Source organism: Aaosphaeria arxii (genome assembly GCF_010015735.1).
Source record: "Aaosphaeria arxii CBS 175.79 unplaced genomic scaffold BU24scaffold_9, whole genome shotgun sequence".
NCBI classification, from domain to species: domain Eukaryota; kingdom Fungi; phylum Ascomycota; class Dothideomycetes; order Pleosporales; genus Aaosphaeria; species Aaosphaeria arxii.
In genome coordinates, this window is record NW_022983482.1 from 936,795 (window position 1) to 959,064 (window position 22,270).

Sequence of the window (22,270 nt, forward strand, 5' to 3'; positions counted from 1 at the left end):
CATACTGTGAGATTCCGGTCGTTACCTAGGTAATCACATATCACATGTACATACAATTTCACAATATCCTAGGTACGCTTAAGAATATCTCAGCCCTTGTGGCATCCACCTCAGACGGCTCGCTCGCTCCCATTCACTTATTCCGGCGTGTGGACCAGGCTAGGTACCCGCCCATCTGCTGCCATCGTCGATGTCGCCGTGTCTTGCTAGTTCGCATGAACGCTGTGCGTTGAACGGGCGGCTGCTGGGACGCCTACCAAAAGGGCGCCAGGCAGGCATTGATGCACAGTACTGACCTTCGTACCCGCGTATAAGGTCACGACAGACGCAGCCTGGTGTAGCCTAGCCTAAATGGCTGTTATACGCCATAGAAACACATATCGCTTACAGTGCGGGTCAGTAGTAGCGGGTGTTATAGGCTAGCATCGCGAGATTGCGATGAAGCTGCGGCCGCATTCGGGGCCCGCTAGGGAATGTCTTACATGCTTCTTGAACGCTAAATTTATGGAGACTTGCTTCTATACACGCGATGATGGATCTACCGGTTGGTGTAGTTGTTGGGGGCCGGAAAGGTGGTGGAAGTTGAGATTAGTTAAGATGTTGGTGCCTGGAGGATAGTGGGTTGAGGCATACATCTACATCGGAGGAAGTGCTTGAATCTGAATGGACGGAACGCCACAGGCCATTCATTTCTCGGACACCCCCAATCAAACCAAAATGAAGAGATGCATGAGAACGACGGCTGAGTCGGATGTGCTATGCGGGTTGTGCATGATGGATGCCGTAACGATATGTCTTGCCCGAAGGGGGAACGGAGCGATATCTGAGACCTATGCCACCAATAGCCCACGCAACGAGCATCTGTCTACCTGTATGAACAACCTGATTATTCAGGGCATATTATTCAAGAGGAGTCTCATCATTGTCAACCTCAGCAGACAGTCAAACGACAATCTGGAGACTTCATCGCTATGACTCTTACCAACGAAGAATCGCCACGTCTGTATCAGGGATTGTCCCAGTCATGGAAACCGCGGAAACCTTGGATATGTCTACGAGAAAAATACCGTGAAAATAGCGATACGTAGCCATGGAAAGCCCACACCGTACCAAGCCTAATTTACAGCAAGGCATATACAATAACCATTCGTCCGGTCTTCCCACCGCGACGGGCACCCGCTAACTCCGGGCTTACGTTTGTGTCTTCGTGCATGTGCGAACGTAAAGTGCAAAATACAATATCGCAACCTCTTGTGGGTCAAACCGTTCATGCGCGTGGCAGAATCAGGAAACGCAAGTCCCGCAGCAACCCGATGCAATGTTTGCCGTATCCGCCTTCGCCTTCGCCTTGCGTCAGCCTTTTCGCCGCCCTTTGCCGAAAGGAAGAACCGACGGAAAGGCGATCAAGGCTTCCCGTGTGCGCATACTGACTCCTTTGGAAAGGTGGAATAGTAATTACATCTTGTCATTGCATTGTTGGGACGGACGGTGAGGTCGACAAGAAATGATGGCCAACGGAGTCATACCTTTACATACTTGGAGTATTTGTAATGCTACATGGAGTTTAGAGACGGGCTAAGGGAGCATTTTGATTGGCTAGGGAATTGAGCATGTGATGTCGTGTGTACGTGTTTGTGGGACCACTCAGCAGGCACGCGTGGCGAGACACGGCTCAACCACTTGTACATGTACATGTACAGTAACAATTACCTCGTACGAGTAATCAACAGCACCATTCTCCATGACAAGTACACTCCACTTCGCATCTCACACTCATCGATCGCCATTAGCGCATCGTTCCTCTCGCCCTTCTACGTCGCTTAGAGGTACCTTCCAAAAATGCAAGACATCGAGTCATGATAGGCTGGAAGCGAACGGAACAGAGGAGCGTCGTTGGATTAACATTTGTGGCGTGGGGTCACGCGGCGGGGCTGTGCGTCGTGTCCTGCGTAGAAGAACCATAATCGAATCAAGGTCATTATTACAAGGTACGACTATATGTGTCTGTAGTAGCAAATCTCTGTTATGCATGCGTGGATGCCTGGAAGTGGCGTAGAACATGTCCAGGCCTGGCGAGTGAGCAGCCGAGGCTGATGCTGCGCCCACACGTTCACGAGGCTGTGGCTCGTCTTTCCTGGTTTCCACGGCGTCGGAAGCGACTATTTGTCTCTGCTGTTTAACAGTTCATTGGCTTTCCACCTGGTGCCTGATTGTCATGCCTGTTATGGCACGGCAGCTCAGGCAGAAATATGCTCTGCAGAACCTGGACGCTTTCGATGCATGGATCCGAGACTCGCCATCTTAACAAGGCTACTATTCATCGTCGAAGCAACGTCATTCGTCTATTTCTACCATACTTCGATTTGGTGCTCCTCTTCCATTGGGCATCTTACTGCATAGAACCTTCGAAACAGGATAAACTGACTCATACACCAATCGACCACCCTTTGGATTCTCAGTTCTGTAACTTGTGGAACCATGGGTCAGCATTCCCGTGCTGATGGGAGCTGCATCTCGATCGATTTCATTACACGACAAGGATTTGCAGGCCTCTGCACCCTATGAAAGATCCGTGGGACTATAACAAGGCAATGTTCTGGTTGCCTAGCAAATGCACGTAGCGTTGTGGTCGAAACTGTATATCAACACTGTGTCGAATTCTCACGTCCAATCTCCCAACGTTGTCAAATCTCACTTAAAAGGCAACTTGTATGATAGATACACTGCGGGTCCAACATACTGAAGACTCTTCCGTCCCGCAGGAGTACACTGCACAGGCAATAGTGCCTGCTGAGGATGGTTAAGCTTTGTGACATATGATAGGTTTGTAATCTAACTGGAGATCTACGATCCATTGGCTATCATATCTTCATCTGGTCATGAAGCTTCAGCATTGTCGGCTTCGGGTAGTACGCATCAGATGTCTGACATTCTGGTGTTGAACTATTAACGATGATTACTTCCACCCCGGCATGGAATATACATCACACTTGAGCTGAACTTCGTACGTGACTCAACATCAGCATTGAGAACATCCTGTTGATATGCTAGGAGTCAACGGTACCAGATCGGTGGCAACCCCGCGCAATCACTTACACCCTGTCAATCTCGCTCTCCGAACTGCACTTTCTGTATGGAGTATGCCGTACACCGCTTCACTCAGACTAAAAGCACATTCTGCTACTTTGTATGATAATGGGGTCTAGGTAGGCTAAATGTCTTCGTATAGAAATACGGAAAGGCTTCTGGTTGCCTTACCTATACGATTTTATCCCAGTATCCAATGTAAACCCTAGCGTCTCAGTGCTCACCTTTCGGTAATCAAACTCTCGTAGAATGGCATCACGGAGCAAAAGCTCTTGCATTGACTTTGATCAAAAGAAGTAGTCATCGTTTCGAGAAACTCTAGACGCCCCCATTCAGCTAGGCGAGTAAGATTCTTGCAAATTCATGCCATACGTCTCCCTGAAGAGTAAGGGTTTCCAAACGGACAGATAGAGGGTCATATTGTACTTCGAAGGACACTACTTGTGATGAATCCTCCCTGCTTGACGCCAGAGGAGCCTATTTGACTCTCCTTTTTTAGGCTACTAATGATAAGCGCAGCGGACAGTTTTTCTGAATGGAGCAGACTCATAGACATGGGGGCAAGCAGCGTCGAAGAGTTCTGAACACGGCCTGATGTATGTGCAGCTTTTATTCTCGTATGTATATTCACCTGGCATTAACATCGCTCAATGAGTGCATATCAAGAGGAAGACAAAACCCATTATACTTTCCAAATCGGACTCTTAAAGTTGACAGATCGTTGGTGAGCTTTTACTTACTATCTTTTCTCTTTCTCGAGTTTGGGACATATCAAGGGTGCTGCATTTTGTGCAAACATGATGAGAAGAAGGTAGACATGGGGTTTTGCGCTAGTGAATCTCTGAATGAGAAGGATACAGAGCTTGGTGATGGGTGGTAGTGGTGAACATTAGCTAGTTGTCCGAGCATCTGCGTGCTCTGGAGGAAGGAGCTGATCTTTGTGCCAGCACGTATGCCATAGTACAAAATATCAAACCAGGGCGAGGTAAGTTGTTACAAAGCAAGTAAGGTAGATAAAGACCGCATGAGAAGGTATATGCCATACATGTTATTTCAGAGCTTCGCTGTCTTCATTTTGGTACCCGTACTTCATTAGATATACTTCAGTTGCTGGAATGGGAAAAGAGGAGTTTTAATTCCCTAACGATACAGAGAAGATTTTCCATATGATACATTCGTACGTCGGGAATTCGCCGACAGTGCACGCTCCGAAACTTGTTTCATGTTTCCATTTCTTTCACATCACATCTCTTCGTACCTTCTTCAACCCCGCAGGCCCAAGAGGAAGTTGCCTCCACCTTTTCCACCCTCTCCCGCGCCGCCTCCATTGGGGAGATATGAGACGTTAGGGTTCTTTGATAGCATCTGTGCAATGTCCTTCTGTGTCTCGATTCTACGGATCAAGATCAGACCGTCACCACTCTTTGCCACGGCCTTGCTGATAGTGTCGGCAGCCTCGGCTTCACCCTCAGCCCTGATAACGTTGGCCTGTCGCTCCTGCTCGGCCTTCTCGACCACGAATCTCGCGCGCTCGGCCTCCTGCTGTGCGATCTGCTTCTCCTCAACGGCCTTGGTGAATTCCTTTCCGAAAGTCATGTGGGTGATGGATACGTCCTCGAGTTGGATGTTAAACTCCTGGGCGCGCTTGAGAAGGTCGGTCCTGATACGGTTCGAGACTTGCTCTCGCTGGGTGATGAGCTCTGCGGCATCGAACTGGGCGACAATGGCTTTGAGGACTTCGTTACCGATGGAGGGGAGGACACGCTCATCGTAGTCAAGACCGAGGTTCTATGAGACAAAAATTAGCTACACCCATGAATTTTCCTAAGAAGCTCCGCAAGTAAAACATGAGAATCATATCTGAATTCCGTACCTGATAGATCTTTGGCAACTGCTTCACTTCCGGCCTGTGCAGCACCCTCAATGTGAGGGTAACCATTTGCAGATCCTTACTTCCGGTGGTCGTTGAAATATTCCTCGGTCTTGTCCTCACATCGAAGATGATGCTCCTCTGTAGCCACGGCACCAGAAAATGTGTTCCCTCATTCACAACGTTCTCTTTCACACCAGACAGTCGGTCGAAGATGACCGCACGAGTTCCACCCTTGACATCGTAAAGCGAAGCTTGCGCAATACCGGCAGCGATTGCACCTGGGACGACCCAGCGGAAGAGCGATTGTGGGAAGGCCATCGTGGGGGTTTGCGGGGACGGCGGAAGTGGTTGGGTTTGCGGTGGTGCGGGTAATGATGGCAACGATCTCGAAAAGTTGACGTTCCATTCAATGCCTCATTGGGTAAGCTCATACGATCACGTGCACATATCATATGGTCATAGCTTCACTAAATACATAAGATGCTTTTCAGCAAAATATAATGGTCAATTCTGTTTCTGAATATGATAAAACGGTGATTTTTGAAAAAAAAAAGGCCTTAGTTCTACCCTTTGCGTTACTCATGACAACAGAATGGATGAGGGCCCGCAAAACGTTCTCGTATAAAGACGAACATTGATTTTCCGTCATTTCGTTCCTTCATGCAGTCTTCTTCAAAATTACACCATACCAGACTCTGATTCCAACCCATTTCCATCCTCGCTCTCCGACTACACCATTTCTCATATCATTCTCCTCGACGCTCCTCTCCTTGACGTTCACGACTTCAAAGCCAGCTCTTCGGGCCTCATCGATAGTCTCTTCGACGGAGTATACATAACTGTCTCCCCTAACCTTGACACCTTCGGCATTTACGAATCCAGCTTGCGACATGTTGCCCATTTCGTTGTGCATGTTAGTGACAAGTGCGAAGCCGCCCTTTGTAACTAGGGCCGCAAGTGTCGCAAAGAAATCCCGCAAGGGAATGTGTTCGAGAACAAGCGTGCTGATGAGGCCATCAATTGGTGGCAGGTTTGCTACGTTTGGCTTTGGTGAAGTACTAGGATTGTGCACTGTAGGGAAGCAGTCGGCTTCCTCTAATCTCAGGATCACTTTCTCTGCGTCGCGAGTCATAGAGGTGAGTTTGTGGGCTGCAACGTCAAGCATGCCCTTGGAGAAATCTAGACCAATGATGTTGATCCTGGCATTATTGCGACTTGATGGCCAGCTGTAGGACAGAAGTTTTGAAGTGTTACGGCCTGTGCCACAGCCAAGGTCGAGAAGATTGAGGGCCATGTTAGTGTTGTCATGGGACGAACAAACACGGCCGAGTAAAGATGGGAGGAGATCGTTTAGTTCAGAATCATCAATGGATTGCAACATGTTGCCATCAGTGTCGTACACATGAGCCCATTGATCATACGCCTCTTGGGTCGGTATGTGCTGAACCGGGGTTGAGGACTGAAAGGCTTGGCCGGTGATTGTAGCTTGCGATGGCTTTGGTGTAGTCTGACTGATCTCACCCTGATTCAGTATGGGCGTTTGGGGGTCCAATTGCTGTTGTGGAGGCCAGCCGGCCTCTGAAGGGTCGGATTCAGTGGTCGAGAAGGAGTGATTGACAGAAACGTCCACAAGAGACGTATCGAAGGTCATGTTGACAGAGGTCGGCTGTGTCATATTGGCTAGGAGCCAAGAATATCGTTGAGTAGCTTTCTGTCAATGGCGAAGCCGAAATTGTGAAAGGATGTGATGTCCGGTTGGAAGGGTTCGTCAAAAAGCCGATCAGAAAGAAAGATAAGGCAAGGTCCTGATGGAGACAAGTTGATGCCTGAACGAACTATATAATGGTTCGATGAGTCTTCCATGTGCCTCACGCCCTTCAGGATCCCTTTTCTTTGGTTCTGTGGTTGCGGCCTATCATGTTCGTTCCCGGCCCGAGCTTTGACTCAGACGTGCATTTCCAGTCCGCGTCCGCGTCGCCTGGTCACTTGACCAATCAAGCCACAGTGTCCCTCATTAAAGTGTGGTATCAAATTAGAATGTGCCTGCCCAGCAGACTCAACCATGACGGGAGCACAGTGATTACACAATTCAGATCAAAATCGTACCCAGACATTAGCGGTTGTTGGCAGTAGAACATGTCCTACGCATCGGAATAACGCTAACGCAGCAGTTACTGGGTAGGCCTATGCGCTGGCGAAGAATTGATCCAAGATTCTGTTCCGATGCGCGACTAGCCGCTTCTTCTGCACTATCGTATCTCTCAATCTTGTGTCCGCCCAGCCGCTGCCTAAATTATCGTCTAGCAGCAGATGTGTATATGCAAAGACGCTGGCGTCAAAAAGCCCTGGCATCTGGTTGTCGAAAAACCAAGTGTCTTCCCCTAGTAGGCTTTCTAACGAATTGAAAGCCTCTTCCGCTTCCGAATGTAGTAGATCTGCATCTATTATGGCCGAAAATTTCAAGAGCTCATTTTCAGCTGCGCACCGCAGATCTCGAGCAATTGTGAGGCGAACGAAGGAGTTGCGAGAGGTTGGAAGAACGTATAAAGGCTCGGCGATAGATGTAGAGTTCGCAGACAGGTAGACACTGTAGAGCTGTGGACTGTTAGTTCCAACTCTCCGAGACCCATTGTACTAATTCGACTTACCCATGCTCTTCGTATCTTGTGCTCAAGCAGAGATAGATACGCCTCATATCGCGTGTCTGAAGACTCCTCTATGGCTGCTGCACTGTTGTTCATTGCCCATCTTTGTAGTCTACTGGATGGCACAGGCTTCGATGGTTTGGTGTCGGCTGTGGAGGGTAGCAGAAAAGGAAGAGCCCCGCTTGGTGACGCATGATTGCTTGAGGCTATTGCACTATAATTGATGCCACTGAATCGGAGGTATGCTTGCCATTTGAGGCACGATGGATTGTAGGATAGTGGGCTTTCGCCGAAGACATAGAGGACATTCTCGCGATTGCGTCGAGGGAGCGGTAGGTCGTTCTCGGGATATGTGACGAGGGGAAATTTGTTGAAAAGAGTCCTGACCGGTGCCGGAATTGAGTACCAGCGGTTGCGTTCTGTGTTCGAGGCCATTGTCGATGTCATTGAAGATGAGCGTCGCGAAAAAGTTCAGGTCCCGATAAGGTGGTCGCTTAGACTTGCCGCCTACACGCGCGCCAATTTGGGGCCGCTAGCAGGAGGCATAATGGCTGTCGATGTACAAAATGCTGCATTCTATGAGAAATCAGTAAGCATGGGAATAGACATGAAAAACAAATGTAAAGATTCAAATACACGAGAACTGTGCCTCCATTATGTTCTCAGAAGCTGACACTGCGCATATCTGCGAATCTAGCAATGCTTACAAGTTAGCGGAACCAAGAACTGTAGGGGAAATGAAGAACGAGAGAACAAATATTGGAGTACGATATACTTTCCGGGAAATAATTATATGGAATATGATCGAATTGAAATGCTACCGTCGCTTCTAGTAGAATAATGGGATCTGGTTATTATAAATGCACTTTTTCTGCACAATAGATTCATTTTCGTGTTCGATTCCACGAGATGCTTATAGACTGTCTAGCATAATAATACCTGGTAGGAAAATATTTCAATTATACTGATGACATTACTTCATGGCAGGATTGGACCTCACGCTAGAAACCGGTATGTACGTGCATCGTGGGGTTCTTCGGAACGTTCCGAAAATGGTACGAACGAGGGAGCTTTAGTATCACTTGCAACAGTATTGTAACATGAATGGAAAACTGCATGTATCGGGAATGTAACCTGTTGCGCCCATCTGTCTGTGTGGATGCTGAGGTATCTAAATTGTATCTTGAATGAATCATCACAATGACGTCAAAAGACCCTCATACTCGTAGCACCATATGCTCGCCTACTTCAGTCGTTTGTGCTCGTCTTCATTCTAGCGATATAGGTCCAAATCAAACGAAGCAAAGTATTCCATCAATGTCGACAGAACAAACTACAAACAAGGCTGCTGGAGCCCCAGAATCCCTGAAAAACAAGACTCTTGAAACAGGCGCGGCGGCAGTACAAAACTTCGCCCCAGTACAACGAATTTGTGCACACCTCAATGCTTTCCACGCATACGTCGACGAACCAGGTCGCTGTGTTGAGGCGAATCATTATTGCAGTCATTTAAACGATGAAGTACGACAGTGCATCTTGTATGATTCTCCAACTCTTCCAGCCCGTATCATTGGGATCGAGTATATGATCACCCCGCGTCTGTTCTCGACTCTCGATGTCGAAGAACAGAAACTCTGGCACTCTCACGTCTTCGAGGTCAAATCTGGGATGTTGATCATGCCAAAACCTGCTACAGTTCCAGATGCCGTTTGGGAGATAGCGGAGAACAAGGAGATGGAGGAAGTCGTCCAGCTTTACGGAAAAGTGTATCACCTCTGGCAAGTAGATCGGGGTGATGTGCTGCCATTGGGGGAGCCGAAGTTGATGACGAGCTATACGAATGCAAAACAGATGCCAGAGCCCGGTTTCGAGAAGCTAGTTGGCGAAAGAGACGCGAAGTTTGGGTCAGATTGGCGGAGGAAGAAGGAGGCTAGGCAGCATATTGAGGAGCCGAGTATCCACAAGAATGCTGATGCAACGTGGAAGGGCAATGAATGAGGCTCGTGTATGCGCCTGATGCGTGGTTGATGCAATCGAAGTGACCTGTTCCTTCCCTTCGTTCCATGTAAAGTGGGAGTGACGTTCGGGTGAGTCGAGCTTCCTTCAAGTCTCCTGCGCGTCATCAACAATTTGTATTCCAGCAGCATGTCTTTCTTGACCCATAAGCTTCCCCATGAAATCTTTCTCTTTTTCCTCAACCGTACTGTCCATCTCGCCATGTGATTCGCCTTCGTCGCTACTACTATCGTCGCTTGCGTTCGGATTCTGCTCCTCGAGAACACCAAGTCCAAGGTTCTGTTACAAGTTAGAAAAGGCTTTCCAAATGAGCCTGCAATGTTCTCACCATTTCAACATACTGTCCTTCCCCTTCCTCTTCCTCTGGCTTATCTGTACCATCCGAAGCGCCGTTCAGGTGAGCATCAATTTCTCTGTACTTTAATGTTCCCGCTAGCCTTTCAGCCTCGAGTTCCTCGTTCGCAGCTTTCAACTTTGGCAAGAAGTCCTTTAGAAAGGGTCGTATATCTGAGCCTAAATCCTGTTTTCGCAGTTTCATGCGTGGCTTCTTGCCTCTGTTTGCCCTGAGATTGACTATGCCTTCCTCGTCCTCCTCGTCCGAGAGGGTGCTTTCGCCGTCGCTTGAGGATTCATCTGAGCTTTCCGAGCTTGGATCTGAACTTGACTCAGACAGTATGCTGGACGTCTCGCTATCGTTGTCTCTTAGCTCCGCCGATTCATCCGGGGTGATGTTGTCGACTGGGGAGGAAAGTTTAGTGCGTGTTGAGCGGTCGGTTTGCTCTTCTGCGATTGCGTCACGAGGGTGCTTGCGATTCGGAAGTTCCTGTGCGGCGGCCATTGATAGTCGACTCGCTACGATAGTACGCGAAGATGCCCTCTCCTGTCTTGTTATACCACAGGGTTTATCAATAGGAGATTGCAAAGGGTGGCTTGGCTTCGTGGTTTGAGCGGCGTTGTCGTGGAAAAGTTGCGAGCATGGTCCCAACACGATCGGCACGTACCTAGGTCGGTCTAGGAATCTCGTGATTGGCTGGTACGTCGCGGAGTTCTAAAACGCCACAACTACTAAGTCAGAGGCAGAGAGTGGAGGGGAAGGGGTCCTTTGGATATCTGGCAACTCGAGAGTCGACAGCAGCAAATCGAATTCTGATGGCGGCATGACGTTTTATCCTCAAGTAGAACGGAGGAGAGAATTGCACGCATAGTCGGCCTATAATTACTATTGGCAGGTGAAGTATGCCAATGCTACCGCCAAGGGGTTCTTGAGATGGAAGCCCCAGGCCAAAACGTACACAGTGACTGGATAAGCCAAACAGAGTCTCAGACCAGCTGTGTCCCAGGGTCTTGAAACGGGGCTATGAAACAATACTCCCAACGGGCGGCTGTAACTGGCACACAAAGTCATGGTGGGTTGTAGCTTGTGGTCCTGCGCTGCTGACGGACGCTTGCACGGCCTGGTGCGCCGTCGCATGTCGCTTGAGCCATAAAAGGACCGGCCCCCGGACCCCTCGACGTCTTTCTTACTACCTGCAACCTGCAACCTGTACTTCTTGTCTCTTGTGAAAGTTACGCGTACTCGTTGGAACATCGCTTTCTCTCGCCTTAGTATTCCCTCTATTGCGTCACGACGTAAGCGTTAGCATTGTGGTATTTCAGCGGCATCTTAGCGGGCGATTTCATCTTCCGTATCAAATCTACGACAGGATCAGCAATACTAGTAGAGTTGAGAGTGCACGATATCTAGGTATGTAATATTATACACCTATATACGAGAAATCACAGACGAGACGCCTTTGATTCTCTGTTGTGGCTGTTCTGTTCCATTCTCTGTCTTCAGAGTTCCCTCCACTACAGCTAGTATGGGACGGGACACGCATTGCCGAATACAATGTTCCCTCATGGTTTTCTTTTCTTTTTCAACCGCGGAGAATAAACGATAGTGACTGCTTCCTGTGGAACATCTAAATACTGCTTGTATTTCTATGATTGCGGTTTTTTGCTCTACCTTTTTCTGTCTAGTATTTCTGTGTAACGAGTTTATTGATCTTCACTGAAACAGTACCTTACTATTGTCATTACCAGCCACCCCAAATTCGAAACGCCTTTTCTATTGATATTTTGAATGACGTAACTAATTAATTTGTTGCAGAACTCGATATTTGAGAAGTCAATCTCTCTACCCTCTAGGAGTCACGTCTAGTACCTCCAACACATTGCTTTCAAAGTTTCATCAAGCAACGCAAACGGCGGGCTGCAGTAGTCGTGAGAGGTCTTTTTCGACAGCAAAAGACCCTTCTTCACTCCTGGCATTGATTCCCACACCTCATCGTCTATCTCGAAGTTTTTATCAGAGTCCGTCAACATGGCCGGCCGAATTCCAGCCCTCTCCACCTCTGATCTCCCATCAGCATCGCCACAGGAGGCTTCTGCGACCGCCTCACCCGCACGTGGAACTGCTATGCTGAATTCAATCTTCAAATCTGTCCGGGTACCCGAGTTCCGTTTCAGGTGGCAGTTCTGGGCAGAAAAGGGACAGCAAGCGCCAGCTACGAGCAGTGACCAGCAAGCGTCTGAAGATTTTGCGTCACGCCCGAAACACCTCGGCGAGCAGATCATCAGCATTAAGGAGTTTTATCAGCACTTCAACAACATTCCCACCGACCAGCTGAAGATGCGTGACAGCATCCATCTCTTCCACGTTGGGATCACGCCGGTGTGGGAGGATCGACGGAACCTCCGCGGTGGAGCATTCTATTTCCGTGTGAAGAAGGAGCTTGCCGCAAAATTCTGGCACGAGATCTGCCTATTGGCAGTTGGCGATGTGCTTCAGAGTGCAGTGGAAACCAAGCGAGATGGTGAGCACTGCTATCATTTGCAAAATGTCTGTCTTCATCACTAATGAATATAGCTTTCAATGACGACATCTGTGGTATTTCATACTCGGTTCGATGGAACGCCGTTCAGATCGCCGTCTGGAACCGCGACGCCGATAACGAGGCCGGCAGGGAAAAGCTACTCGCAGCTATCATTGAGAAACTCAGCGATGATATTAAGCCGCAAGACTCTTACTGGTACAAGGCGCACCGTGAGCACAAGGGATTCGTAGCGCCCGATGCATCATCATAGCTGTTCGAACGGCCAAAAACTCTCGGCGACATACGATTTTATGACATCCTAGCATCGAAGAGTTGATTGAATCCACTTTTGGACTTCACTTAGCATAACCTCATGATGAGATTCTCTTCCAAATGAACCGGACCCTGAGGATAGGACAACATCAATAGTTTAGTTCTCTATATGAATATTATCAACAAATATTGAGAAGAATGGTTTTACATGACATTCAGTGATAGGGCAGTTTTGCGATATTTTGATGTTGAAGAAAAATCTATATACCACCTCCTACCTCTACTAAGATTTTGACATGACTCTCCTTATCCTTTATCAAAGCTTTGATACCATCCTCGACGATGTTCTCCAGTTGTATCTTACTAGTTATCATGTTTGCGGGTTGAAGAGTGCCTGGACCGTAGATTTTAGCCTCTCGATCTGTCAATTGCCCGTGACTCCTAATTGTGGGAATACTTACCATCTGCCAAATGATCTATCACAGCTTGTACATCCTTCCTCTGATATCCCAGCACAGCTGTGTACTTGGCTTCCCTAAAAACCAGCATATTCGGCTGGAAGGGGACCTCCTTTTCCCAAATTGCAACATTCACCACTGTCCCTCGCGCCTTGACCGCCAGACACGCTGTCTTCAGACTCGCCGGTACACCCGCACAATCGAATACGACATCCGGGCCATCACTCCCACTCAACTCCTTACTTATGGAAATCAGATCATAAGTCTTCGGATCGAGCACGTGGTGCGCACCAAACTCTCTCGCGAACCTCTGTCTCGCTTTAGAAACTTCGCTCATGATGATCTTCCTAGTCTTGAGCGCCTTCAGGCATTGCACGATGGCAAGACCAATCGGCCCACCACCGAGAACCAGCACGACGGAATCAGGAGTAAGAGGCGCTGCGGAGATCGCATGCCATGCCACGCTCAATGGCTCCACGAGAGCGCCAATATCCAGGGGAACGTTGTCCGGCAAGGGTAACACACAATGCTCAGGCACGACAACGGAATCGCTCAATCCCCCTCCGCCGCCGCTCAAGCCTACGAATCCGCCGTTGTAACAGACGTTTTCCACGCCTGCGGTGCAGGCGCTGCATTCCCCGCAGTACAGAGTTGGTTGGATGGCGACGCGCTGGCCGATCTTCAGGGGAATAGATTGTGGGAAGGTGAGATTCGGTCCGAGTTCGGTGATGGTGCCGCTGAATTCGTGGCCTAGGGTTATAGGCACGGCGTCTCCTGTTATGGGATGCGGTTTGTCTGGGACTGGGGCGAAGTTGGGGCCTCCGAGGTATTCATGAAGGTCGGTACCACATATCCCGACGTAGGCGGGGGCGATCTGGTAGGCTTATTAGCATTTCGATTCTCCATTGCGTTGTTACTGTTCGAGGATGAAGGAACTCAAAGACGGGTGTGGAGTGATCGGACTAGTTGTCCGTACTATACATACCCTCACTTGCCCCACCCCGCAACTGGCCTTCTCCACATCTTCCACGCGGATATCTTCTTTCCCATAGAATCTTGCCGCACGCATGGTCGTTGGTGTAAAGAATAATATTGTTGTCCGTGAATTTCTCTCTGTCCGAGTTGTCCCTTGGTGTTCTCGTTTTCGATTTCGCCGACAAGGACGCTGTTTAGGAATGCAGTCTCGAGAGACATGATCCGTTGTAGACCCTTCTCTTATGTATTGGTCCAAAAACTTCGGATAGCCGTACAAAGAATATCCGAACCGTGTTGAGCGATGAAGAATGCGAGGTGCAGAAGTGGGTCTGGTCTCTCTATGTATCTGTCCACCTTGGCCAAGGTCTATCAAGAAGGGGACCGGTGCTACTGTCACACTTCTAATGTATGTCTCTACCTTCCAAGAAGCCGGGGAGAAGGCAATAATGTTGCGTCAAAGGCGCTCTCCAAGCGTCCATTTCCGACGGCGGCTCCGAAAATGCCCAGATGCTCTAGCTCTAGGACTGCAACCTTGTCCTACTGGAAACTGTTTGCCAGCGAACGGTCCCAGGCGCATGACGACGACATAGTCAGGGAGGTGTCATCGGGGCTGGGCCTAGAGCTGAAGGGGTATGGCAAGCCATTTGGCCGAAAAAGACGTATCGCTGGCGTACGGACGATAGGATGGGAATATGGATGGCGTCTCATCAAGCTTTGCGGGGGTGGGGTGACCTCACGGAACTAATCGGGAAGTATGCGTGAGGAGCCGGATTGCCTCATTTGGATTCCTTGTGGATATTCCCTCGACTTCTACACTACATCGTACTCGTAATTACAAGTAAGAGGAATTATTGCCTTCACCATATCAAGAATGAACAGGACGATTGAGACAGGCTGATTGGGTGTCAGATCTGGAGCAGGCCTGTCGATTATCTGTCCATGACAAGTATTGTCGAAAGCTACCTATGAATTACCATAAATTTACGAAGAAAAGTCCACCCCGAGAATAAACCATTACCCCAGAACTTTGAAACCTTCGACGGTAAACTGATGAGTGCCACTTCCTACTTCCGTCACCGTGCCGTTTGCGCCAGGCAATTTGACCTCTGCGCGCGCATTTGGCGGCACACTGACGCTTAGATGAAACCCATCCTCGCCAACGTTCCAGCTAGCTTTAGTCCAACCATATGCACTCAAATAGCTGGAATTTGCCTGGGTGATATCTCCTCCGGGCTCCGGTGCAACCAAAACCTTCTTCCATCCGGGCTCTGCTGGAGCTAGCCCACCAATCTTTTGATGTATCCAATCCGCAACACTTCCGAAAGCATAATGATTGAAGCTCGTCATTTCCCCTGGATTCACCGAGCCATTTGATAGGAGAGAATCCCATCGCTCCCAGGTCGTTGTGCCGCCCATCACGACCTGATATAACCATGACGGTACCTTCGTCTGGAGAAGCATTTTATAGAAATCTGTGGTCGCATCTATAGACGACAGGGTAAATCCAAGTTGTTGGGTACCCGCAAATCCTGTGCCGACTAGGAAGTCGTTGTCGGCGATGACTTTTCGAAGAGTGGAAGCAGCCTCGGTCCGCAGGGCTTCAGTATCAAAGATGCCAAAACCAATTCCAAGCGTAAGCGCGGTTTGCGTCACGTTAGCAATGATACTGTCATAGGGCTCGACCCAGGCGCTCTTGAAAGCAGAAATGAGATCGGTTCTCTGAGAAGCATATTTCTCCGCTTCCTCTGTTTTACCAAGCGCTGCACTGATGTTGGAAAGAAGCCTAGTCATTTCGATAAGGTACGCATCGGATACCAGGTGCGTGTCAGTGGTGGCATCACCAGGCTTGTCAGCAGGAGCCTTTGGATCCAGCCAGTCTGCGAATTGAAATGTAGATCTGTTCCATAGACCTGCCTCGTTCCGGGGAATACCTTTGTCTATCCAAGACTGTGCTCCAGCGTACTGTTCCTGTAGCATGTTCTTGTCCCCGGTCGTCTTGTACAGTGCCCAAGGGTTGCCGACGACGACGTCGCCCCAAACAGATGTAGGCATTCGGGATGATGTATCATTGACATTCTCATCCGGAATGTAAATAGGAGGAATGAATGTGGGGCTATCAGCTTGCTCGGACCAGGCATCTTTGAGCCAACCACGCCAGAACCCAGCCGTCTCATATAAGTAATTCGAAGTTGGCATAAATGCGTGCGCATCCCCAGTCCATCCTAATCGTTCGTCTCTCTGTGGGCAATCTGTCGGGACACTAAGGAAATTGCCTTTCAAGCTCCAGATGACATTATTGTGGAACTTATTGAGAAGTTCGTGAGAGCATTCGAAATATCCGACCCGCTCCATGTCGGAGTGTACAACAACAGCAGAGATGGAATCGCCATCCAGCTTTGTGGCATTCGGCCACCCAGTAACTTGCACATAGCGAAATCCGTGGAAGGTGAATTTGGGCTCCCAGTTCAATGGGCCCTTGCCGGAAAGTATGATGGTGTCTGTAGCCTTTGCCGTCCGCAGCGGTCGCGTCGCAACTTCGCCATTCTCCATTACTTCAGTATGCACTAGAGTAATATTGGTACCCTCAGGCCCATCGACCTTCAACTTCAGCCATCCAACAAGATTTTGGCCAAAGTCAATGACTGTTTTCCCAGAGTCGGAAAGGAAAATCTTCTGAGGTTTCACAGACTCAAGTTTACGAATTGGTGGACCGTCTGGAGCGACAATCTTTCCCACGGGAGGAGATAATTCCTTTGTATCCAGCCAGGAAGTACTGTCAAAGTCTGGCAACGACCATCCTTCGATCTCATTCGTGGCGTTATAGAATTCGCCATTATATATCTCCGAGGTTACGATAGGTCCGGTAGCTGCACGCCAGGTTGGGTCGCTTGGGATCGTTTGTTTGCTCCCGTCAGCATTGGTCACAACGAGCAAGGAAATCAATCCAAGGGTATCTCCATAGAGATTCCTCCTTTTCTGTAGGCCTATGCGGCCTGCGTACCAGCCCTCTCCAACTGTTGCACCTATTGCGTTCTCACCAGGTTTGACGAGTTCAGTTACATCGTATGTATCGTATACATGCCTGTGATGATACGACATATAGCCTGGAGCCAAAACATGATCGCCGACACGTTGGCCATTTATCTCGGCCTCGTACAAGCCAAGTGCTGTGATGTAGAGACGTGCAGATGTGATTTCGGAATTGACTTGAAAGGCTTTCCGGAAGAGGACGGGTTGCTTAGGTGCGTCGATTTCTGTCTCTCGATCTGCGGCAATAGGTTTCGCACCCGCCCAATCTTCAGGGTTTAGAAGTCCCGTCTCCACTGTGAAGACGTCTGACCATTCTGTTGATTCCTGGCCTTGACCTCCATGGGCTCTAGCTCTGACGGTCGCAGATTCTGCGCTGCCCAAGGGCTTATCCGGCCATGGGACTAATATCGAGTCTGTGCTATTGACATTGAAAACGTTTGGGACGCCGTCTGCTCCACGAGATATTTCGACGTCATAGCTTGTTTGCTCCCAGTTGGTGGCGGTCCCTTCGAATCTCCAAGAGATGCGAGGCTCTGTCTCCGCAATACCAAACGCGGGGCGGTGGTGTTCAAAAGAAAGCGATGCAATTGAGACCGACATGCTGGCGCACTGGCTCGTCTGCTGAACAAGAGGCGTTTGTCCGTGGATAAATGTCTCTGAATACATTGCCACTCTGTTTATTTATATTGGATGCAACAGTTAGATACTCGGTGAGAGATATCGCGATCGTATCCCTGTTCCCCCTGCTAGCCCCATCGATCGTCAACGGGCGGTTCGGGTAAAAGTCTCGCGAGGTTCTTGATGAGCTTAATGTTGACGTCTAAATCGCGGGGAACCTGTTGTTTTCTGGGGTATATTCCTTGGCAGAAGCGGAGACGTATCGAATACGACCATCGTATCAAACTTTGTGCGATCAACGGTGCGTAGAGATACATCTAGTGCACCGAGGTTAGGGCGCTCTGGTGGAGAGGAATTGCTCGATTGATTCCCGATGGATCTACCGATTGGCCAGCGACTGATTGACATGTTAACTAGTTACCTAGGTAATCCTATGATACTTGCACATGAAGAGGAAGCGCATTAATTGCTGGTGTTGTGTTTGCCCAAGGTCGACTGTCTTCGTAGTTAGGACAAGGGCTGGAGGGATTTGAGGGGACCCTGATTGGACAGGAGGCTGTGAAGGTCCCTGAATTTAACCTCAGAAAGACTGAACGAAGGACCGACTTGGAACTCGATTTAGTGACTTACCAAAAATAACTAAGTGCTATGTTTATCGTTCTTAATCCGGCATGATAGCCTTGCATTTCCCATTTCGTATTTATAACAAACAATTCACACATACCGAGAGCCTAGGCTAGCTGCTCTGTTCTTTGAAACTCTCCTGGAGGGAAGACTTGCAATTAATTTGTTTGAGCGAGTGTGTGAATTTCTTTAAAGCCATCAGTGCCTCTGTCATCTGTATATCATCCCTATCTGAAATTTAACCACCAAGATGAGCCCTGATATAACTTGCAGTGGCATCGCCATCATCGGCCTCTCTCTTCGCCTTGCCCCCAAGATGAGCCCTAATATAAGTTGGACTGGCACCATCATCATCGACCTCCCTCTTCGTCTTGCCACCAAGATGGGCCCTGATGTAAGTTGCTGTTACATCATCATCATCGGCATCCCTCTTTGCCTTTCCACCCAAATGAGCCCTGATATATGTCGCAGTGACATCGTCATCATCAGCGTTCCTCTTGGCCTTGCCACCCAGATGTATGCGAATGTAAGTTGGAACCACAACGTCGCCATCCTCATCTCGCTTCCAGCCTGCCAGATGCTCCTCGTTATAGGTTGCCACAATGTCTCCGCTGGCAGTCCTCTTTAGACCTGCAGGGGCCGCGGGCTTTGACATGAACACGGATTAGACGTTGAATTTAATGTTTTTGCGGGTTATAAATGGGTCGAACATACCGTTGGAGCAGCTGTTACAATGGCACTGAGGCCTGCAATAGCAATAGCCACGAAGCACTTCATTTTCGTAGCTGATCGAGTTAGTGTTTTGTCTTGTCTGTAGGTAGCTTGATGAGAAAGTGATGGCTGATGTCTACTTGAAAACAACCAGCACGTCTCTTTTATATTGTCGGGATTGTAGCATATGGGCACTTCCTTCGTCGAGATTTGAATGGCGAATCCGTTGAGAACCTCGCTTTGCTTCGGCCTCAATAAGGATTCAGTTGGTCGAGATCGCATTTCCGTCTCGGCGCAGCCAGCAAGTTGATCCCAAATCTATTCTCGCTCTTCAACAACGACGATTTGATTCCATGACGAGAAGGTAGTTATGCATACCAAGCATTCGCAACATGACGAACATTCTTGATGTTTGGTCAGATGCTCAAGGCAACGGTGGCAATGGAGTATATCTCAAGGCAATAGATCCTTCAGGATTACCCCAAGGCCGCGAAGTTGCATGTCATATATGAATCTATAATAGTACAGGTTTGCCTCCTCTAGATCTTGTACAACTCCGGGAAGATCCTATTTCACCGACCGCGTACGTTCTGGTTTCCCCAGCGGGAAGGTCGCTAAGGCGCCAAGTAGATAGCTTGCAGATGAAACGAGCGATTGGCTGATGAATGCGCAGCGGATGTTGGGTGTATATTGTTGGGCGAGGATCTAGAGGCGCAGATTCGACGCCGTTGCGTCCGTAAGAGTGGAATGGTTGATGTTATGGTGTAGAAACAATGCATATTACGCAATGGCCCTTGCGACATAGCAAAGAAGGGTGATGGCTGAGTAGACATACCCACTTACACCACATAAAACCAAAATCTAACTGCGAAAGTACCACAAGCTACTTCTGGCCATTGTGTACATTCAATTTCGTAGTCAATGTCATTACCAGCAATGGATGACGAGCGTGCTGCGTTTCTCCACGATGGCGAAATGAAGCAGTACGATCAAGAAAGGCGAAAGGCGCTTTCGAAGGCCATTACAATTGGCAATATCATACTGTTCATAGCCTCCCTTACCCTCTTCTCGACTTGGTTCTTCGAGACACATATCAGGAAGAACCCAGATCTAAGGCGTGTTTCCACCTACAGTAAGACCTCTTATTTCTCGTTTGGAATACAAGCTCATGGCTCAAGGCCCAATTTTGGACATGTTCGACATACCGATGCGAAAGACCAAGATAAATGGCACACTGTATGCTCCAAAAGTCGACCCTCCACTGGCTCGTCTGAAGCCCAGCCCGGAAGTTGATGCATTGTGGGAAGAATGGTACGTGAAGTCCCTAAAGCTACCACTACCAAGTTCCTTCCAACGTACCTGTCTTTCTAACAACTATCTGCAGGGAACTTACCCGTGTCTTCCCTGTGACAGCGGCCCAAATCAGAGCTATGGGTAAAGATCCCTCCACCGCCACGAAGCTCGAAGACGAGATCTGGGGCCTAGGAGATGACGCCTACGCCACGATCCTAGACGTCTACCACCAAGTCCACTGCCTCAACTCCCTGCGCAAGCTGGTCTATCCGGACTACTACAACAAACCGCAATGGCAGCACAGCGCGGATCCGAAAGCCATGTTCGAGATCCACATGGAGCACTGCGTGGATCTTCTCCTGCAGGCGCTTCAGTGCAGTGGGAACGCGAATCTCATCACGCTGCATTGGGTGGAGAGGGAGCCGTATCCGTTCCCGGACATGAGTTTGAATAGGAAGTGTGTAGACTTTGACGCGCTGACGAAGTGGAGGTTGGAAAATACGATCGACATGGAGAAGTACAAAGAGAGGATGGACAAACCGAAAGGTGTGAAGCAGTTGAAGCAGGCGGACGGGTATTATAAGTACTTCCGACCGGATTTGGTCAATCCTAATCATGTGAATGGCGCAAATCCGGATGTGGATTTCAATTTGTAGCTTGCTATCTAGCTAAACGTCACGAATCAAGTAAAACTTATTTTCTGGAAGGAGCATTGCTCGTCATTCTCATTGTCTATCATACCATCGTTCTAAATCGTCTACTATTCTGGGAAACATGACTCCTCATTCTCATGATCTATCATGTATCGTACCGTTGTATGACCATTTACCCAAACTCCATTCTAGATAAACCCCTTTCACATAGAGATCTGGTCCTATTAGATGGTACTCCCCTTATCGCCCCTATCCAACATGGGCACCGACCCCTACAGCCACGTGCTCGCTCTTGCCAACACCCCCGATCTTGCCTCGATCAATCTGTTCTCGATGGCTTTTCTCAAGGGGATGGTGGGCATCCGTGCTGCTGGACGTCCCCGGACCGCGTTCGAACGACCGAGTGTTGTACTACGCCTAGTCACCTGTCGTGGTTGGTGTCGCTCTCGTGACGTCTCTGATTTTGCTATTGCGCCTCTGACAAGATCATCAAGATCCATTGAGGAGCAAAACTCAGCTTGACATGCCACAGGATGGAATCCATACTGTGATATTGTCAAAACTTCTTTATCAGCCCGATGGACACCAAAATACCCATCATCCACCACCCTAGGCATCTGTTCCGGTGACTCACAGAGCGCATCCGTGGACGAGGACACATTCCATTGCGGCTCCTCAATTATCTTCACCCGGTCCAAGAAGGTAACGCGACGAGTGGGTCTTGGTGCCACGATTTCGGTGACGTGATGACTCTGAGGATGCTCGTGAGAAAGAGGAGGACTGACGCACGAGTCCTCTTGGTCTATATCGCGGGTCAATCTTCTGAGAGGCTGCTCCACGGCGCAGGGAGGAGGACTGATGTTCCTGTGGTGTTGGTTCGCCATCACCTCTATGACGGACACTGAGGTTATTTTTCCTTGTTGGACTGGTCGCTGCCTGATTTGAGCGTCTTGACGTGTACTGTTGATTTTGGAGGACATGTTTCTTATGTTCGAGTGGAAAAATAAGTTGTAATGGTGTAATGTAGTAATGAAGTTGTGCTTTGGGTTCGAAAGCTTGCTGTGTGTGTTGTTTGATTTGACCGGATATAGGATAAGTTTAAGTGGAGTTTATATACCCCCTCCGATGCCACCACGGCCGCCGTTATGAATTCACATGC

General features: G+C 48.9%; 10 protein-coding genes across 10 annotated transcripts; 3 read left to right on the plus strand and 7 right to left on the minus strand.

Annotated features, from left to right (window-relative positions):
• Positions 1-4,104: 4,104 nt before the first annotated feature.
• On the minus strand, positions 4,105-5,278 carry BU24DRAFT_495714 (protein elicitor peat 2; the record flags this gene model as incomplete). Its single annotated transcript, XM_033534150.1, has 2 exons — positions 4,105-4,875; positions 4,961-5,278. 2 exons carry the CDS (start codon positions 5,276-5,278, stop codon positions 4,351-4,353), a joined length of 843 nt encoding a protein of 280 aa, XP_033379895.1. The 3' UTR covers positions 4,105-4,350.
• Positions 5,279-5,618: 340 nt separating this feature from the next.
• BU24DRAFT_354284 (S-adenosyl-L-methionine-dependent methyltransferase) lies at positions 5,619-6,635 on the minus strand (the record flags this gene model as incomplete). Its single annotated transcript, XM_033523809.1, has 2 exons — positions 5,619-6,515; positions 6,579-6,635. The coding sequence occupies 2 exons, from the start codon at positions 6,633-6,635 to the stop codon at positions 5,619-5,621; spliced, it is 954 nt and encodes a 317-aa protein (XP_033379896.1).
• A 509-nt stretch (positions 6,636-7,144) lies between these two features.
• Positions 7,145-8,040, minus strand: BU24DRAFT_413193 (uncharacterized protein; the record flags this gene model as incomplete). Its single annotated transcript, XM_033526142.1, has 2 exons — positions 7,145-7,555; positions 7,609-8,040. The coding sequence occupies 2 exons, from the start codon at positions 8,038-8,040 to the stop codon at positions 7,145-7,147; spliced, it is 843 nt and encodes a 280-aa protein (XP_033379897.1).
• An 882-nt stretch (positions 8,041-8,922) lies between these two features.
• On the plus strand, positions 8,923-9,603 carry BU24DRAFT_354072 (DUF1264-domain-containing protein; the record flags this gene model as incomplete). Its single annotated transcript, XM_033523805.1, has 1 exon — positions 8,923-9,603. The coding sequence occupies one exon, from the start codon at positions 8,923-8,925 to the stop codon at positions 9,601-9,603; it is 681 nt and encodes a 226-aa protein (XP_033379898.1).
• A 52-nt stretch (positions 9,604-9,655) lies between these two features.
• On the minus strand, positions 9,656-10,649 carry BU24DRAFT_284007 (uncharacterized protein). The gene is made up of 2 exons (XM_033522753.1): positions 9,950-10,649; positions 9,656-9,900 (listed from the first exon to the last, which is right to left on the minus strand). The coding sequence occupies exons 1-2, from the start codon at positions 10,457-10,459 to the stop codon at positions 9,709-9,711; spliced, it is 702 nt and encodes a 233-aa protein (XP_033379899.1). The 5' UTR covers positions 10,460-10,649; the 3' UTR covers positions 9,656-9,708.
• A 1,105-nt stretch (positions 10,650-11,754) lies between these two features.
• BU24DRAFT_284090 (translation initiation factor eIF4e) lies at positions 11,755-13,152 on the plus strand. The gene is made up of 2 exons (XM_033522755.1): positions 11,755-12,476; positions 12,530-13,152. The coding sequence occupies exons 1-2, from the start codon at positions 11,984-11,986 to the stop codon at positions 12,745-12,747; spliced, it is 711 nt and encodes a 236-aa protein (XP_033379900.1). The 5' UTR covers positions 11,755-11,983; the 3' UTR covers positions 12,748-13,152.
• BU24DRAFT_284016 (GroES-like protein) lies at positions 12,765-14,379 on the minus strand. The gene is made up of 3 exons (XM_033522754.1): positions 14,193-14,379; positions 13,211-14,081; positions 12,765-13,143 (listed from the first exon to the last, which is right to left on the minus strand). Exons 1-3 carry the CDS (start codon positions 14,274-14,276, stop codon positions 13,010-13,012), a joined length of 1,089 nt encoding a protein of 362 aa, XP_033379901.1. The 5' UTR covers positions 14,277-14,379; the 3' UTR covers positions 12,765-13,009.
• A 628-nt stretch (positions 14,380-15,007) lies between these two features.
• BU24DRAFT_398167 (glycoside hydrolase family 78 protein) lies at positions 15,008-18,297 on the minus strand. Its single transcript, XM_033525374.1, has 2 exons — positions 16,256-18,297; positions 15,008-16,177 (listed from the first exon to the last, which is right to left on the minus strand). The coding sequence occupies exons 1-2, from the start codon at positions 17,876-17,878 to the stop codon at positions 15,197-15,199; spliced, it is 2,604 nt and encodes an 867-aa protein (XP_033379902.1). The 5' UTR covers positions 17,879-18,297; the 3' UTR covers positions 15,008-15,196.
• A 395-nt stretch (positions 18,298-18,692) lies between these two features.
• On the minus strand, positions 18,693-19,330 carry BU24DRAFT_495721 (uncharacterized protein; the record flags this gene model as incomplete). The annotated part of the gene is made up of 2 exons (XM_033534151.1): positions 19,169-19,330; positions 18,693-19,100 (listed from the first exon to the last, which is right to left on the minus strand). Exons 1-2 carry the CDS (start codon positions 19,229-19,231, stop codon positions 18,693-18,695), a joined length of 471 nt encoding a protein of 156 aa, XP_033379903.1. The 5' UTR covers positions 19,232-19,330.
• A 1,265-nt stretch (positions 19,331-20,595) lies between these two features.
• BU24DRAFT_435969 (uncharacterized protein) lies at positions 20,596-21,724 on the plus strand (the record flags this gene model as incomplete). Its single annotated transcript, XM_033530128.1, has 2 exons — positions 20,596-21,060; positions 21,686-21,724. 2 exons carry the CDS (start codon positions 20,596-20,598, stop codon positions 21,722-21,724), a joined length of 504 nt encoding a protein of 167 aa, XP_033379904.1.
• Positions 21,725-22,270: the final 546 nt, after the last annotated feature.